Source organism: Temnothorax nylanderi, unplaced genomic scaffold (assembly GCF_030848795.1).
Source record: "Temnothorax nylanderi isolate EJ_2023f unplaced genomic scaffold, tnyl_v1.0 TNYL_tig0087_pilon, whole genome shotgun sequence".
Taxonomy (NCBI): domain Eukaryota; kingdom Metazoa; phylum Arthropoda; class Insecta; order Hymenoptera; family Formicidae; genus Temnothorax; species Temnothorax nylanderi.
Genome location: NW_027249149.1, coordinates 230,602 through 248,265, shown reverse-complemented (window position 1 = coordinate 248,265; position 17,664 = coordinate 230,602). Strand labels below are relative to the sequence as shown.

General features: G+C 40.0%; 2 protein-coding genes across 9 annotated transcripts; both read right to left on the bottom strand.

Annotated features, from left to right (window-relative positions):
* Positions 1–599: 599 nt before the first annotated feature.
* On the bottom strand, positions 600–12,357 carry Syn2 (Syntrophin-like 2). Of its 5 annotated transcripts, none has more exons than XM_071710220.1 (11): positions 12,139–12,357; positions 11,315–11,607; positions 6,613–6,717; positions 6,285–6,483; positions 5,649–5,774; positions 5,398–5,559; positions 4,959–5,143; positions 4,694–4,852; positions 4,359–4,583; positions 4,044–4,247; positions 600–3,619 (listed from the first exon to the last, which is right to left on the bottom strand). In XM_071710220.1, exons 2-11 carry the CDS (start codon positions 11,375–11,377, stop codon positions 3,437–3,439), a joined length of 1,611 nt encoding a protein of 536 aa, XP_071566321.1. In that variant the 5' UTR covers positions 11,378–11,607; positions 12,139–12,357; the 3' UTR covers positions 600–3,436. The 5 variants fall into 5 exon arrangements, with proteins under 5 accessions (XP_071566321.1, XP_071566325.1, XP_071566324.1 ...); XM_071710224.1 differs by having other exon boundaries at positions 6,285–6,480; positions 12,139–12,356; XM_071710223.1 differs by lacking the exon at positions 12,139–12,357 and adding an exon at positions 11,988–12,121.
* A 1,065-nt stretch (positions 12,358–13,422) lies between these two features.
* LOC139774796 (mitochondrial nicotinamide adenine dinucleotide transporter SLC25A51) lies at positions 13,423–16,805 on the bottom strand. 4 transcript variants are annotated; one of them, XM_071710276.1, is made up of 3 exons: positions 16,565–16,805; positions 15,814–16,084; positions 13,423–15,737 (listed from the first exon to the last, which is right to left on the bottom strand). In XM_071710276.1, exons 2-3 carry the CDS (start codon positions 15,958–15,960, stop codon positions 15,027–15,029), a joined length of 858 nt encoding a protein of 285 aa, XP_071566377.1. In that variant the 5' UTR covers positions 15,961–16,084; positions 16,565–16,805; the 3' UTR covers positions 13,423–15,026. The 4 variants fall into 4 exon arrangements, with proteins under 4 accessions (XP_071566377.1, XP_071566376.1, XP_071566379.1 ...); XM_071710275.1 differs by having other exon boundaries at positions 15,814–16,090; positions 16,565–16,804; XM_071710278.1 differs by having other exon boundaries at positions 15,814–16,090; positions 16,652–16,802.
* Positions 16,806–17,664: the final 859 nt, after the last annotated feature.

Below are 17,664 nucleotides of genomic sequence, written 5' to 3'. Positions count from 1 at the left end.
CCTCCGAGAGGCGCGAATTTCGAATCAATATCAAATCGCGACGACCTCTTGTTGAAGCATGTTTTCCTGATAACTTTGACGATTTTTCGCGAAATCCAGAGTCGAACTCCCAGTATTCATAGTCAGATCTTATATTTAAGACCGTCTCAAGTACAATCTTAAGGTGTTATGAACCAATCACAGAGCCGTATTAGCAGCATCTTAAGACATTGCTTAAGATGGTCTTGAAATAAGACCCGACTATGAATACCAGCCCTACAGCGAACTAACTCCTCAAGCATTTGAAATTCAACGGGACTCGAGAATAGAGTTGTTCGGTTTAAATTTAAAACACAAAAATAACAATTGTAGTTTATTAATTCATATAAGAAAAAGAAGTTAAATTTCTAAATTAATTTCTAAATAAAAAACAGCAGCTAATAAATCTCTTTTAGTCCTTTCGTAAAAATATTAATTCAATATACTATTGCTTGACGATTTTATTGAATAATTATATTATTACTTGAAAAAATTCATGTTTTTACTTTTTAAATTGTAATCATGCAATAAAAGGTGACTAGGAAAGGAGTAGGTAATGAAGAGAGAACACAGCAGAGATCTGTAACTTCTAACAATGATATATTTTGGAACATATTGTCAATGGGGGATATAGACATTATAACAGATAAACTATATTTCGAAATATAAGATTCCGATGTTAAATGTTAGCAGTACGCGAATTCGCTCCGGTATAAGCACGCGCGTAGGCAAAGGAAGATAAATCTGACGTAGGAATCCGAATACGAGACGCAACGACAGGACTCGGAATCGCGAGCGCTCGCCGAAAGAAAATCAGTTGAATATTCAGCGAGTTCGTAGGCAAAGTACGTCGCGCGCACAACTATTTTCTATTTTGCGTAACTTATGGAATGAGCTGAATCCGGAGAGATCACACAAACGAGCAGGTTTCGAGAAGAGATATACTCTGTTAAACGGATATATATATAAAAAAAAAAAGATCCATAAAGTAACAGCATTCACGAAAAGTTTATTCTTACGCAATTTCAAATCCAAATAAAAGAAATCTCGGTTTAATAAATATGAGGGAAATTTAATCGACTCGTGATGTTAACAGAGTGTACAATATATTATATCAGGGATTCAACGATCCACTAGCTTTAGAACAACCTGTAGTTTCGATAAATGACTATAATCTAGACCTGATTGCGCTTCAGATCTTTTCCAGCTTCATTCCATTCTTGCTTAATTAACTTACTTATATAGAATAATTGTGCAGTTCTCGATAATTTTCCCAACTTTAAGCGCAGAGAATGCACGATGACTATGATACATTATTGAGAAAAAAAACGGTTATTCAACATTAAATAGTAAAATTTTAGCAAATTAAACCTCCCAATTAATTAAAAAATCAAACATTATAGGAATTTATAAAGCGTTAAATTTTAATTTTTACTTTAATACAATTTAAGTGTTAAACTTTAACATATAAAGCTTTATGTCAAAACATAAAACTTTTTAACAAACCGAATAAGTTTTACAGCGCTTAGATCGTCGACATCGCTCTGTGCTTAAATTCAAGATCGGATATCGTTTAATCCTTACATTACATTACTACGATGTATATTATATCGATCGTGAAAAAAACGTTCAGAGAGATATAGGCGAAGGTACCCTTTTACATGATGAACGTCCACGTAATGACGGTAACAAATTCATCGAGAAACGGTGGTTTATTTCGTCCGAATGTTCTTCGTGTTCTCTCGCAATCGAGAGACGAGACGATAACAGATGCCTTGACCGTAAAGGTATCACGTAAAAGACCCTGACGTTTTTTGTAGACTAGAAAAGTACAATCGGCATTGAATACGCAGTGATACAACAGAAGCGCGGATCTTTTATATTTTCTCTATGTTACTTTGTAGGCACTTTCTACGAGTAACCGGAGACACTCTCTCGAAACACGCAATGGAAATCAAAACGTCTCCTCCTTGACACTAAAATTAGTTTTACATCGTCTCTGCGCGACGCAACGTGACCGTTCGTCTTAAGAAACTAAATGGTGATTAGGCGAGCATTGGAAAATGTGCAATATTCTCGTGACTAGCGAGAATAATACTTTTTTTCTTGCTTTATAATTACTGTATTCAGTTCTCTTATCATATATATATATAGATATTTGTGTATATATATATATATTTATATATATCCTACTCTCTCTTATTATTTCTCTCTAGTTGTTCGTTCATTAAAGATTTATTGCTTTAAATATAATTGCGAACCAATGTAAGATAGTCACATAATATACAGTGTTAAGTCTATGTCGCTATAGCTAGTGATTGGAAAGAGATAATTGATATATTTAAAGACACTATAAATCTGTCGAGCTGCCGAGACATGACATTCATATATCCATTACGTATCAAATAAGCTTTCCGCACATTCTTTCACAATCAGAATTATCTCATATAGATGAATTTTCGCGAATCGTACGTTAAACGATTTGTAGAACATAGCTATTGCATCTACAGAGAAGTACAGCTAACAGTTACGGTACATATTCCAATAACTGCAGCTCGATACTGTTGGTATCCACGCTTAATTTGTAAAACTTATTGCCCCCATCGATAATACTGCATCGATAAACAAACTATTTCAATATCCGACGTTTGAGTGAGCCGTCTAATTGTAGATTATAATTTATTGCTGTAGAGCAATTATTACTTTGACATTTTGTCAGATGGACGAATCAATATTGTTTCTTTCAATTCAATTATACTCTTTAAAGCATCTCTTTAAGATTGCAAATTAGAACTCCTCTATTGAAATGCAACGACTCCTGTTTTATTTTTATAAATACTCTAAATATACAAATGTGTAATACGATTTCTCCTCGTCGACGAGAAACGGAAAGTTGATGCCTCCATTAATTTAGCTACTTCTTGTTCATGGTTTTTAAGGCACCTGATATATGTATGGTACGCAATACAATGTGTAAGTATACAAACAATTTGTTATAATTAAGAAATTATTCGCTGTTATTGTAACTTAAAAATCATGAACCCGCATATGTTGATTCCTATATATATATCTATATAAATTCTGATTATCATCTTAAGATTTCAGACAAACGATATTACAAAAGCGCAACCGAGAGATATACAATATCAAACAATATTACTAAAATACAATTAAAATGTATCTGTAAAAAGTAAATATAAAAAGTAAATCATATAATTACATATAATGATATAATATAAATGTGTACTTGAGATTACGTGTTCCTCAAAAAATTCAAAAAGGAATAAATGCATGTAGCAAAAGCAGGTAACATAATCGCATCGTAGTCGGGCAATCATACATAAAAGCATACTGCCACTCTTAGAAACTCGCGAGAATTCTTATCTAGATGCGTACAATACGATAATAGCCGTTAGATTCATATATATATACTAATGAAATTGGCTTTTGGTAGGATGAGTAGAGTATATAGTACCGCTTGGTGATTTTTATATGTAAACGATAAAAATACCTTTTGGATATATTGACTAGTTTCTGTCACTTCCACCTCGTCGTCCTTCTCTTGGTTCTCCCAGTAATTTTTCAGCGCACGTACTCGGTTCTAATCCGTACAACGATAACAGAACACAAATGTGATCCACTTGGTGATTCGTCGGCAATAACGTTATTACATCTATATTACATCTCTTTACGGAGTGGTCGACGTTAAAAACGTAGGGTCTACCGCGGCTACCTTCGCGGTAAGAAACGCATGCATACAGAACAACAAGTTTTGCAACTGGGAACACTCCAATTCCTGTCGAAACGTACGCAAAACGTAAATACACACATCCCTCTATGCGTATAAAAAAGAGCAAAAGTTGAAGGATTGAATGCAACACACTGATCTTTAATATATTTTTCAGAAATCTGAGACAGCCAATCTCCTAATCAAGAAATTATACTTAATCTTCTCTTGAGAGATAACGATTTGGACCACTGTGTTGCAATGAACCTTTCAGTTTCGCCAAAGAATTTGTGTTTACCTTCGTTTCGATAGCGATGCTGTCCGGCTCTTGGAAGTGCAATTTAAGCCTACTTTTACCATCGTCGCTGGACCCTCTCAATTGAGAAAATTTGTAGCGCCACGCGATCTCCCCGATTCCTTCATACGACAACGTAAATCCTTGAGTCCACTCTAACGTTAGACCGGCGCTTCTACTGTTGAAGGTTACCGGAAAGGTTTTACTCTGCAACGAGAAAGGAAAGGCGTGAGAGGAGAATGACGACGCCGAAAACTGCTCTGCAGAAATGCGTACGCGTCAATGTGTAAGTATACGAAGGTACACGACCGCGTGTACCTTTAAATGCGTAACAGCCGAACATATGGCGGTGTGCCACGCCGCCTCGACCCGCAGAAGTTCTTGCCTGGTCTCGACGCTCAAGTAACGCGGCGGTTTTCCCGGACTCTGCGCCAGGAAGCAATGCTGTCGCTCGTCCACATTCTCCGATTCGCGCATCACGCGGAACATCGTTTGGTACACTTTGAAAGTCAACGCGCAGCGAGACCAGTCGCCTATATTGCACTGGAAGCAACAATAAGAACAATTTAGCATAATCCTCGCGATACTTGGAGTAAATCGACGATTTTAAAAGCTCAAAATATGTAGAATAAAGCGTACGAATTGATACATACAGGGGGTGTCTCAAACAACAATAGGTCCGGTCCTTTTAGAGCCAAAAATCTCGGTCTGTAACTCTGCCACGGTTGATTACTATTGCTCACTGCCTCGTTCACCCAGCCCATGTATTCTATGCGCTCGCCGACTCCGAAATTACGATTGTACAATTTCATCTGGAATTGAATTCAAGCTCATCGTCAAATAATTAATTATTGAAACAACTCGGAATATCACACACAGAGACATGACGACATTACAGTTATATATTATTTGTATCACCTGCAAATGCGTCAATCCTGTAATGTTATCAGTTATATATTTTAACCATTGGCTAAGAATAGCGCTATCATCGCAATGTATCACTCCTGTACGTGCTCCGTTAAGTCCCCTCACTTCAAACGCGTTCCTCCTCAGTTTGTCGGTGCCGAATATATATCTCGTCACGTACGCCATCATTAACGGAACTGAAAAGTGCCACGTTAATTATTATGCTACCACAAATAGTGCTCCTATTTCCATATCCCATATCTGAACTGTTATTGCTTCTCAAAAATTGATTATGCGGCAATTTTTTTAAATATTTGTGTTAAAATATCGCGGGTATATGAAGCAAGTAAAGCTTAAAGTTTCATACGGATACACATGATGATAAATGTGGGATATAAAAATACGAGGTATTACATTTTAAATATTTATACTCGAGTGGACGCATAGCTACCTGTAATTACGTCCACCCATCTTTTATACTGCATCGAACTGGAAGATGCATTAGAACTTTGACGGCTGTGGCTGCATCTGGGACTACCCGGTTGCCTGTTAGGCGATATCCATCCGTCTTCCGCCGTACCATTGGCAACGTTATCCAGTTTTTCTTCCTTTTCTGTTGACAAGAATATCAATGTATGGGCCGTAATACATTCTCATTGCCATCTGTCTTTTTTTTTGCGATAATGTATAATATTCCGATACCATTTTTCTGTAGAAATGGCTTGGCCGCTCGATAATGCTTGACAGTTAGAACCACTATATCACCGGCGTTTCTCAAAATATTGACAGCGTCATCATGGTTGCACGCCGTGATATACTCGCCATTCACTAAAGAACCATAGAATATAAATTACGTAATTTAATGAACAATGAATCATATGTGATAAATGATTGCTTGAAATATTATGTGGAATAAAAACGAAGTCAACGTTTGTCCCGATAGGAGCGGGTATTGGCAGAAGCGCAAGTTGAAATCGATACTCATTAACTGTACATGGTGCCGCTCAACTATCGCGAAACTGTCAACTGTCGCGTAACTGCAATCGGCGCAAATAACAAGAAACAAGTATTAATAGAAGATATCGAATATTTTGTATTGAAATAGTTTAAGCAGAATTAAATACAGAAAGTAAAAGCTAAACATACGACAACAATGCAAAATCTCTCGCTTTTTTTAAATTAAATATTTTATCTGAATTAAAAAAGGGTACTTTAGGTGATACACAGAAGATAAACAATATGTAAAATAATACGTAGCATGCAAAATGCATCCCGCATTGATAATAAGTTTGATAACAACCTGCGTATCGACGTGAAAATTATTTGTGTCAATGATACCTTTAATAATTGCATCTCCTACAAAAAGCTGGCCGCACTGATCGGCGGCCTGACTTTTATAGATCCTCGATATGAGTACTGGAAGCTTATGTTCCGCTCCGCCCTTTATGCTCAGCCCCAAACCACCGACCTTCTGCCTGGTGATTTGCACCATGCGCTCCTTAGCGTCCAGGGGTGGTTTATTGTGATTCGCTGCCTGCTAAAATGTATTCTCGTCTTTGACACGTTTCATAGCGACCGTAATCGATAAAGCACCGTGTCAGCGAGACTATTGAGCATCATTCATTCGGGAAATAGATGATAATACGATTATCAAAAGGCACTCTACCTCGAGATCCTCCCGCTGAAGCTTCAACACCTCCATGGACAAGTGCAAACGCATCGGCACGGGTTTGCTTTTCCCATCGCTAACCGTCACCATCCCCGTCCGCACCTACCGATAATAAAATCAAATTTACAGAAGCTATTCATATAAAATTGCCATTTTATTCGCTCGAAATGTCCGAGGAAAACTATGCACCTATATCTAAACGGAGATTGAAGATATGGAACAGCTTTATCAAATTGTGACCAATTATTTTTAGCAAACTAATTGGTTTAGCTTATCACAGTTTCTTAAAAGTATTATATATTGTCGTAACGACTTTTATATGTATAAAAATAACATAATAACTACGATACCATTTTCCTCATTACAACTCGGCACAAAAAGCGGGCTTGCATTTGCAACCGGAAATTGAAGTGGGGAAAAAAAGCAAGGACCCCGCGGGATTGCAAAGAGCGGGATTGCAAAAGTTATTTTAGAGTTCTGAGAAGCGAGATGCCACTCGGTGCGGAAGTAGCTCGGAAGATTAAAGGGAAAAAGACGCTGCCGTTACGCCGATAACGATAACTAACGAGCACCGGCAAATATTGATTGATTAAAGCGATTGATGCAAAGTCATTGTACCGGCCGAGCATGCATTTATGCATGAGAAAGTATTTTCGATATAAATTCTTAATTGAATATCCACATTCATCGGGCAACGATCGTCCCTAATTACTCCAAACGGCATTATCGTTATTATGTTATTTCCCGTTCGTTGCCCGGCGGAACCGACACGATTCACCCTCCCTCGCTCTGCAGCTTAACCCGCGAGACCGCAACGGATCGGTTTAAATTAATAAATAAATTTGTCAATTTGCCATGCGGCTCGAGAGCTATAACCGCGAGCTCCGTCCTCGCGATTTGCAAACATCCATCTAGGATTTCCTCCGCGTAACGACGACCTATGCCTTCGCTCAATTAATCGATTTTCCTTTTCTCAATACGCAAACGAAGGCAGTCTAAATTATTCGCCCGCGATCCAATTCCGCGTCGTATACTCTTTTCTCCGACGATGACAGCTGTAAGTGATGGCAGGAAAAGATAGCCAAATGATTAAGGAAGCTATGCGCTTTCGCGGAGGTATCGTAAATTGACAGGATTTCAGCGAGCCATTCTTCATTAACGAGCTCCTTGACCAACTCCTGGAATCGAATTCCCTCCGCGAGAGAACGTCGCTGGAGAGGACAGTTTTGTCCGCGAAAATTGCCAATTTCTTTTTTACGTATTTTTAATAATTATTATGCATTGATCGACGTGTTGCATTTTGAATGAAAATTGGAGTGCGAAGGAAATAGGATACAAAGCGTGATATACCGGTGGGCGGTTCATTTTACGCAAATTCATTTCACGGGAATTTAATATGCCATGCATATAAAAAAACTGATTTCGAAGGTATATCCGCGAAAAGAGCAAACCGAAATTTACGCTTTTGTGTTTACGGCGAGCCGGCGAGCGGATCGATTTCGCTTGTGTCAAAGAAAATTATACTAGATTGGCCCCGAATGTCCCGAGAAGACGCTAAATTTGTCGATTCGGCATGGCACGTATGTATGTTAAGTGACAATCGGAAAACGTTGCCCGACGAACGAGACAACGAGAGAGAGATTTTCGGGTCGTTAAATCGACAAAACGGGACGGACCCATTTTACCCCAATTATACACTACTATACTTTTAGTAAAACTGCCTCGCAGCGCATTCGTCATTTATCGTTAACAATTCGTCCGTTCCATTATCCAATTAATCCGACGATAATTAATTATCATCGGAAACGCTGAAGCGAGGTATGTAAATACGAATCGGTGTGACGTGCCGCCAAATAGAGATAAATTTCCGTGAAATCCGCGAAATAGATTTTTCTATTATAAACTCTAGTACAAACCCTCTAAATATAAAACGAGTACGTACATATTTTTAAAGCGTCCGCTTTTAAAAAAGCTTTACAAACTCATATACCCTACATTTTGAACGCACGTTTTAAATAACCGGTCGAATAGCGTCGTCGATGCTTTTTCAGTCTTATTGCAATATTCTCTCGTCGCGAGTTGCATTACGTATGTCGCTCGTAATTGCGTTAATTTTGCATTTTACGCAAAATTAACGGCGAAAGGAAAGTTCGACTCCAATCTCGATGGAAACTACACATTTTTCGCTCTCTATACTTTCTATCATTTTCCTGTAAATTCATATCGCTGCGGCGATTATCGGGTTTTACATCTCTCTCGTTACGGCAGGTTTTTCCGTAATAATCGATGGCCGAAAAGCGCAACGTGAAAATGATCGACGTTCGCGTGCCGTTCGTATTCTTCTCTTTTTTTTTTCGCACGGTGAAACACTCGTTACAGGATGAGAACTTTGTTGCGACGTGACAAACCGTTGTCGCTCTCGGGTAAAACCAGCCGAGTGACAAAATCGCGGCGTGCCCGCGAGGAGATAAAAACCAACTCTCCGCGACGCGACGCGACACGCCGTAGTATCGCTGAACGTACCAATTTATAAACCAGACGTACGATATGAAATCGCTCGTTATTATCGCAAAGGTAATTAAACATTACTCGTGCCGCGGCACGGGGGGGGGGGGGCGCTATCAATCTCTTCCGCGAAGTTGTGTCGGACGACGGCAGACACCGAACTGCCAATTTGGGGTATGCGGGAGCGTTTATCAAGGCGAAATGATAAGGCTCCGTTTTCTGCGAAGACATTAATTAAGCGCTATTCGACGTTTTCCAGGCCGTATAAAACCCGGCATGTAGAATCCGGCGGTATTAAAGCGTCCGGAGAGCCAATTTCGACTGCTGCAGGGGCCGTTTCTGGTCTAACGAGCGTTCGTTAAAGTTAGCAAAGATTTAACCGATTCTCCCGGCTCTCGCCGGTTATACATATTTGTAAAGGGGGACGTGGAGTCGCTTAAACTCCAGTTATCTTTAACCAACGTTTATGAAAACCCGCGGGTCGATTCTAACCAATATCGGTCAGCGTTGATCCTAATGGTCTATCTACATCTATATTGTAGCTGCTACAATTTAGAAGGAAATTGGCGAAGCCACAATTGATTCCACGGAAGAGACCGTAGAAACGCGGCGAAACTCCCCTCGCCATTTCCCGGCGATCGGCGAAACGTCGGTCGTTCACGGGAGATTAACGACGTTAATGTCGTGCGATCGGAAAACATTTCGTGCACTTGTAGCGCCGGGAATTCCATCCGGGATAACCGGGAACGAGTGCGAGATACGGTCGAACGACGAAGGCCACCAGTCCACAAAATTCCAAGTCCGAAGTGACTCTCGGCTGTGCGTGGCCGCATTCTCTTAATCAGATTAACGTCTAAAAACATGATAAAATGTTAAAATCCATTCATTTACTTGCCCCTCGAATTACGGGGAGACAAATGGGAATTTTACGCGCGCATAGAGCGAGATCATTATAGTTACTCATAAAATGAAAGAAAATTTGTTTTTAAAATTTAATTTATTTCTTCTTGTTTTAGAAAACGCGCAAATTAATAAGCTGGCTTCTCGGCGTTCGAATTATCGCTGCGCGAACGATCGACAGGTTTAAATGTGTCCTCCTAATTATGGGAAATTCCGATGGTATTGCCTCATCAGTATTTACCCGTGTAAGAGCGCAGAGGGGACGTGGTAATGAGACCGTCGCGAATTACGTGCAACGCGATCCCCGACTAAATTACACCACGCTCGCATACACGGCTCTTTTGACCTTTCATCCGCTTTTATCATATGCAAAAAACACCCAGGGCCCGTTCGCGTATCTCGCACCTAGCGGATAAATGCCGTCCGTGACTGCGATGTACATTAACGTTGAGTGAAAACGTGGGTAAACGTAACTGAAAACACAAAACGGGAAGATCAGAAGCGAGCGATAAGATGATATTAACACTTCTGTGTTACAACTAGTGTCACAGATTCTATCGAGTTGAAACGTAACACGAATATATATAAGTATAACAGGTAGTAAAAATTAATAATTATGTCATTAAGATTAATAATCATATTACGCTAAAGAAATAATACGTAGAAATTAATGTTAAAGAAACAACAACGTCGAGTTGTATCAAGAGACACGGTAGTGTCTCGCGCCAAGTACACGCGGAGCGAGACCGACCGTGACTCTTTTTCTTAATATCGAGGGAATAAGAGGCGAAATATAGAGATTAGACGGACACGACTCGGCTCCTGCTGCGAGCGCTATCGACCGAAGGATCTTGACCCGATCCTACGGGAGTAGTTGCCGAGTTTAATTCGGAGTTAAGGCGGCTTCGATTCATTTCGCCCGAGGTGTTCGATACGCCGAATACACACACGGGCCGGGGAGGAGGGCATATATCCCAGGAATATATCCGGCGCACATCTGCGCCGCATAGCGCGCGGCGCTTCCCCGAGACGGCTTCCCCGATCGGGATTATGCACGCGTGCTGCATCCCAAGCATGCGGCTAAGTGCGAGTACGAGTGTGGATGCATTATTGATCACCGAAGATCGACGGACAACAAGACGGAGACGGAGAATGAGAGAGAGAAAGAGAGTGAGAGTGAGAGTGAGAGAGAGAGAATGTATGAGAAAGGGAGAGAGAGAGAGAGAGATAAAGGGTTGGAGAAGGATATCGCGGCTCAATCCTGGCGCTTCCGACCCTCGAGGTAAGCCTGTACCTTCAGCTTCTGGTCAATCTTCTCCTCGATCGGAGTGCTCATCTTCGTCGCGTTGATTCTCATTATTCTCGCGCGCGATCAGTGAGGCGACGGCACCCTGGCGTATCCTCGAGAATCCCTTCTGCTGGTGCTGCCGTTGCTGTTGCTGGCCGGCTCAGCGACGACGAGGCTGGTAGCCACCGCTGGCGACATCGGCGGGCACCGCACACCGTTACCCCGCGACTTCCTAGCGGCGAGTCATTCCTCGCGACGGCGACGGCGACGAGCCTTCATGGCACACACTCTCTCTCTCCCTGCACGAGAAACAACCGCGCGGAGTTAGACGGAGAGGTCGTTGAGTTCGGAGGGATTGATACCGGCGCGCGTTTTCAGTCCCCGAGAGACTTCTCCCGAGATTCGAGCGATCTCCCCGGGAGTCCGGACGCCGCGACGCCGTGCGTGTCCTGCCCGCGACCCTCGCGGGCCCACGGCGCGGCGTCGAGCTGCTCCGAACCGATCTGGGTATTCAAACTCGCTGCGGACTCGACGCGAGAAACGTTCCCGGTTTTTAATGAGCCACACTTTTCGCGCTCTCCTACCGTTCTTTTTCGAAAATGGAAGAAATCGAGAAACCCTGGTGCCGGTGCTTGTGATCGGGGATCTCTCGTTTCTCGCGTGTCCGAGCTGAACTCACCGCGGAATCGGAAACGCCGCCGCGGCCGGTTTCAATCCCCGGACTAGACTCGTTGCCCCGACGACGACGCAAACGGAGCCACCTGATCCCCCAGTGCGAGAGACCGTCGGTTGCCGTCGGTCTCTGCCCTTCCGACGTGTCGCGGGCCTACCTGAGCGACGCGCGTCCGGCTGGTCGGCGCGAGAGCGAAGCGAGTGTGCGACCTAGCTCTGGTAGACGCGACAGGACGAGACGTCTCCGGGGAGCGCAGCGGACGCGAGGCCAGGCAAGATGCACGTACGGATCGGCAAAGCTGACCGGCTGACACACGTATCGCGCGGACCTGGCTGGCCGAACTGCTGAGGTTGCTGCTGCTGAAGCTGATTGCTGAAAAGCCGCGGCGCGCATCGATTTACGCGGGGCACCGCGCATATAAGCGGCGCTCGCTCAGGCGCGGATCACGCGAGGGGGGTTTTTACGTCGCCCGCCGGCCAATCCGACTCTCCCCCCCCCTGCGCCCCCTTCGCGAATCGCGATCGCGCGCGCAGGAAGGATATTTCGGGACAATTAAATTTCGCGAGATAACTCGATTTTTAATTACGAACACGTCCCATCACGTGTCCCACTGTAACACGATGTTCCGTTTCGACGCGCCTTGGGGGAAACGGCGTCCCTCCACTCCCTCCCGGTTTTAGACAGAAATTGGATTCGTAAGGGCGATGAAATTTTGACTAACTTTCGACTAACTTCGTCGAGTTACCCTGTATTATCGCGTTAACGTGGATAGAACTGTTATAACGTTCGTTTAATCTTTAGTACGTGGAAAGAATGGATTATCAGATCGAGGGCGACGATTTATAATTAGAAATTTTGCTTCGAGCCATTCTGCCAGTTGAATCAATCGCCGATTAATTTATAATCGGAGTTATGTTCATTTCTCATCAACGTGGATTAAATTTAATTTTCGATTTAACTTACTTTTCATCTTTTTTTTTTAATTCCCAGAAGTAGAAGAAAAAAGTTAAATCGAGATTAAAGTTGTTCGAAATGAAATCAGTCACTCGAGGTCATTCTGAGACATGGGGAAAAGAGATTATCAAGATTATTCATAATCCTTTAATCTAAGAGCTCTTTAACTTAAGTCTGTGTGGCTTTAGATTAAAATTTTATCTCCAGATAGCTCAGTGCAATCTTATATAGCTCAAGATTGCACTGATTTTTAACGTAAATTTTAAATATAAAATTGGACCTCTAATTCTAATTGCAAATGCTTTCTGAAGGGCCCTCATCGAGCTGGCCCTGATTAAAACCCCAGCAGCATGTCGTATGGCGGGAATTTTAAAGATACATGGATATCGATGAACCAGTGTCTCACAAGTTCGAGCGTCATAAGGATAAAAATTAAGAGGGCAAAACAAAAGCCTTTGCTTGCACAATCTGCTCAATGTGTCCACCATTATTTTCAATGCACAGTTTTATTCAGTCAAAAAGATTCTCCCAGAATGTGTCCAATCGATAACGCCCCACACTGGACTTACAGGACATCTTGTACAATAGAATACAACGTTGTAAGTTGTAACCGATACCAAAATTATATTAGTTGCTTTCCATTTACATCAAAACTCAGATAATTCTCACTTGTGACGTCATAACTCAGTTGAATGCACGTTCTTTTTGCATGCTGGCAATTGAGATTCATCTGAGTTTTTATCCAAAATCGAGACCGTGTGCTTTAATGAATCTAATAGACTCACATTAAAAGTGAGGCTACGAATCTGTATTGTTATGCGATAGCTTTGTCACCAAAATAAGCAGGTAAGTACAAAATGACTTATCTTACCCGAGTATAAAATACTCACATAACTGAGTGACTCAAATCACTTGAGTGTAAATGGAAAGCAACTATTGTCTTCAGCATTAATTTGAACATTTGCGCACATACGGTTTTGTACACAGCGTGAACATCCAACAGATAAATGTCACTCGACGTATCTTCTACTTCGTGTAAATTGATTTATTAAATGACACAATTAATAACGTATCGTACATCTCGTCGATTGAATTGTACCTTTCGAACTTCCACACGTATTTCGAAATAAAAACATCGTCGCTATACATATGATACAAAACTAATGCCGTGTAAAAAAATAGTATTGCATTTAAATAATGAACTATATATATATATATACATATATATTTTTCTACTTCTCTTTTTCGTATTATTTTGTAGGAGAGAAGTCCTCGACATATTTTTACATTATGTAATATCACATATGTATAAATAGTCTATATTATAGTAATATTAAATATTTTTTTGTCTTTTAATGACTCGAATATTTTGTGACACGATATTATATCACATATTGTTATAAATCGCGCTGCTGAATCCCAAAACATGCTTTTAAACATTCTGAAACTTAAAAAACTTCCCAAAGGGTATATTTCAGCACAATTTGATTATATACAATTTATGGAATAATAGATAACTAAAACCATGATAGCACTTTATCCATGACTAAAAACAAATTGTCTATCACAAGTATTAAATTTATTCATTTAATACTTTTCTCTGACTCATTAATTATATATGTTTGAAGCGTTTATACGTTTACACGCATAAAATTTTAGATTCATAAAGGCAGACTATCAGGATATCAAGAATTTTCATAAAAATATTAATTACACTTATTTATATGTATAAATTATACAATTTCTTCATGAAAAAAGAATAAACTTGATTGTATTCTTTAAAACTTATCCTCGATTACTCTTGTTCATTAAAAAAAAAACAAGTTCCTTTTTTATCAGTCAGTTGATATCTCAAAATACTTATTAAAACATTACACAAAGAGTTTCATATATATAATAGACTTTTCTTCCCGTGTGCATTCCTGCATAGCAGGAAGAATGTGCGACTGCAACATTCATATATCTTTAAAAAAAAAAGTACAATTCCCTATTATCGCCTTAAACACCTAGTGTATACAGCAAGGCGTGAAATGTATGATCCATAAATAAATCAAAATAAAGATACCTACATATCTCGCCCTGTTAAACGATCTAGAAAATAATATTCTTCAAGAAATCATACGACGCGCTAATCACACCCCAACTGATGAAGGACCTCATGTAGTTCAAGTGCACGCCCTGGTAAAAGGAAGTCAAGCTTCGATTCCTGGCGACGTACACTTCGCGAGTCACAGCGAGGAATTTCTCAAAGTCGCCGCCTATCTTGGTCTGCATGTGTATCTTGATTACGTTCATCGGATAGAATACCGTGCTGGTGAAGCCGCCGATCAGGGCGCCGCTGACAAAGTTCGTGAACAACGACTCCTGTTTGCCCAGCAACACCTTCGATTGATCCCGCAGCGTGAAGAACATCAGATTGGACAAGCCGTTTCTGTATATGATAGGAACCATACCGCGATAGCACTCGGTCACTCCGTGATTTGTCAGCAGATACCTGAACGCGTGGGGCGTGTTCTTGAACTTGTCGTGATACCGCCAATCCTGCAGCAGCGTTTGCACTCTTTCGAGCGGCATGAGAAGAGCTTCCATCGTCCCGGCTATATTCGCCGCCAGGATTTTGGCCAGCACGACGTTCTCGGTTAACAGACAGAGCCTATGCTTGCAGCCTTCGTACATGCTGAACATCAGACTGAGAGACAGAGTCTTCTGGCAGAGTGGCGGCAAAATTCCACGATACAGCAAGCGTACTCCCTCTCGCGACATTTGCCCGACCGCAGCACCCACAGGTACTCCTTCCAAAATCTACGGAACGCAACGCAGATAATGTTTCAACTGAATTTGGGTATTCATTAATTTTATTTATACTGCGTGAATATACCTGTCTAAATATAATTTTATTAATTGGGAAAGTGACGGTGACATTGATGACAGCAGCGCCCCAGCCGCAGATAAATTCTTTAACATCATTATCGTTGAGTCTTAAGACTGATTGCAATGGAACCTTTTCTGACGTAATGTTACTCATATTAGTATAATTTCTAGGAGCAATAGATAGATCCGAGAAGAAAAATATTCAATTGTTCTAGTTCTAAATGTACTTTATCTCCGTCCAATGATACTTGTGGGTGTTGCATATTGAGTTAGGCGTTCTCTATCTGAAAGAATAAAAACAAAACGGTGAACATCCATGTTTAAACACTAGTTTCCACTTTTCATGTTTATGCTTATTTATGTATTTATAACTTTATTGTATATCAAGTGAAATAAATTAAACATTCATCCTGGTTAAGTTTATATCTATTTTTATTATTTATATATTATTATATCTATGTATATCATAAGGATATATTGTATATAAATTACATTATGTATGTAATTTTTGATTATTTTAATTCATATTTTGTATAATTTATTTTAATATGTATTATTACATTAGTGTATATTTATGTAATTTTAATGTAAATAGATAAATTTACGTTTAGCTATTTTCGTTTCTTAGTCCGATTAATGATCGAAAGAAAGCGTTTCGTGTCTAGTGCGAAAAAATCACAGTGTAAATTGCGATTACATTATATAACCTAATCTTATCACACGTGTCCACGTATCTCCATATATTTATGTATATTTACTTTTCGGCATTCAACCCATAGCTTTGGGACACTTGCGTCGTTCGGAGGTACGGAGATATCGTCTCAACGGTGCCTGAGATCACTTACGGAGCACTCCTTACATCAGGATCATCTCATCATCACTTGTGTTTTCAATCGACGCCAACTCCATATCATCTGATATCTCTGGGTCTGACCATCTTTGATTCTGACGTCTTGGATCACCACAGCTCACCACAGCTGTGAGCTGATCAATGTTCGTCCATAAATATGCTCGACAGACTCAAGAGTGGTATACTCCATGATCCCACCAGCCATATCCACCGGCCTGCGTTTACTCCACTGGCCATACAAATGGCTGCGGTCCACTTGACGTTACAAATGTTTTGGAGCGTTCTTCTTCTCCTTCTTTCTTCATTGAAAGAAAAGAGAAGAGGAATGCTTCGAAGCATTTGTAGCGTCAAGTGGACCGCATTTAAGAATTAAAATGTTGATAAATTAAGAATTAAAAATTCTTTATGTTGATAAACTCAGGAATTGAAAATTCTTTATGTTGATAAATTAAGAATTAAAATGTTGATAAATTCAAAAATTGAAAATTCTTTATGTTGATAAACTTAAGAATTAAAATGTTGATAAATTCTAGAATTGAAAGATTCTTTATGTTGAGAAACTCAAGAATTGAGAAAATTCTTTATGTTGATAAATTCAAGTATTGAAATGTTAATAAATTCAAAAATTGAAAAATTCTTTATGTTGATAAACTCAAGAATTAAAATGTTGATAAATCAGGAATTGAAAATTCTTTATGTTGATAAATCAAAAATTGAAAATTTTTTATGTTGATAAACTCAAGAATTAAAAAATTCTTTATGTTGATAAAATTCTTAAAAATTGACAAAATTTTTGGAATTTACAAAATTCTTTATGTTGATAAACTCTTAAAAGTTGGCAAATTCTTTGTTGATAAAATTTAAAAACATTGACAATTCTTGGAAATTGATACATTCTTGGAAATATAGAAAATTCTTGGAATTTTAGATAATTATAACTTTTGTTGTATTTTTTGCTGGTAAGAACGCAAGGATGTAGGATTGTAGGGAAAGGTAATAATAAATTAT

Coding starts and splice junctions, on each gene's coding strand:
- Syn2 (XM_071710220.1), bottom strand. CDS start 11,377: ATGAGAATCAACGCGACGAAGATGAGCACTCCGATCGAGGAGAAGATT. Junction 4,584..4,693: donor TGTTGTTTGAGACACCCCCT/GTATGTATCAAT, acceptor TGTTGCTTCCAG/TGCAATATAGGCGACTGGTC. Junction 3,620..4,043: donor GCATCGCTATCGAAACGAAG/GTAAACACAAAT, acceptor TGTACGGATTAG/AACCGAGTACGTGCGCTGAA.
- LOC139774796 (XM_071710276.1), bottom strand. CDS start 15,960: ATGAGTAACATTACGTCAGAAAAGGTTCCATTGCAATCAGTCTTAAGA. Junction 15,738..15,813: donor ATAAAATTATATTTAGACAG/GTATATTCACGC, acceptor TGCGTTCCGTAG/ATTTTGGAAGGAGTACCTGT.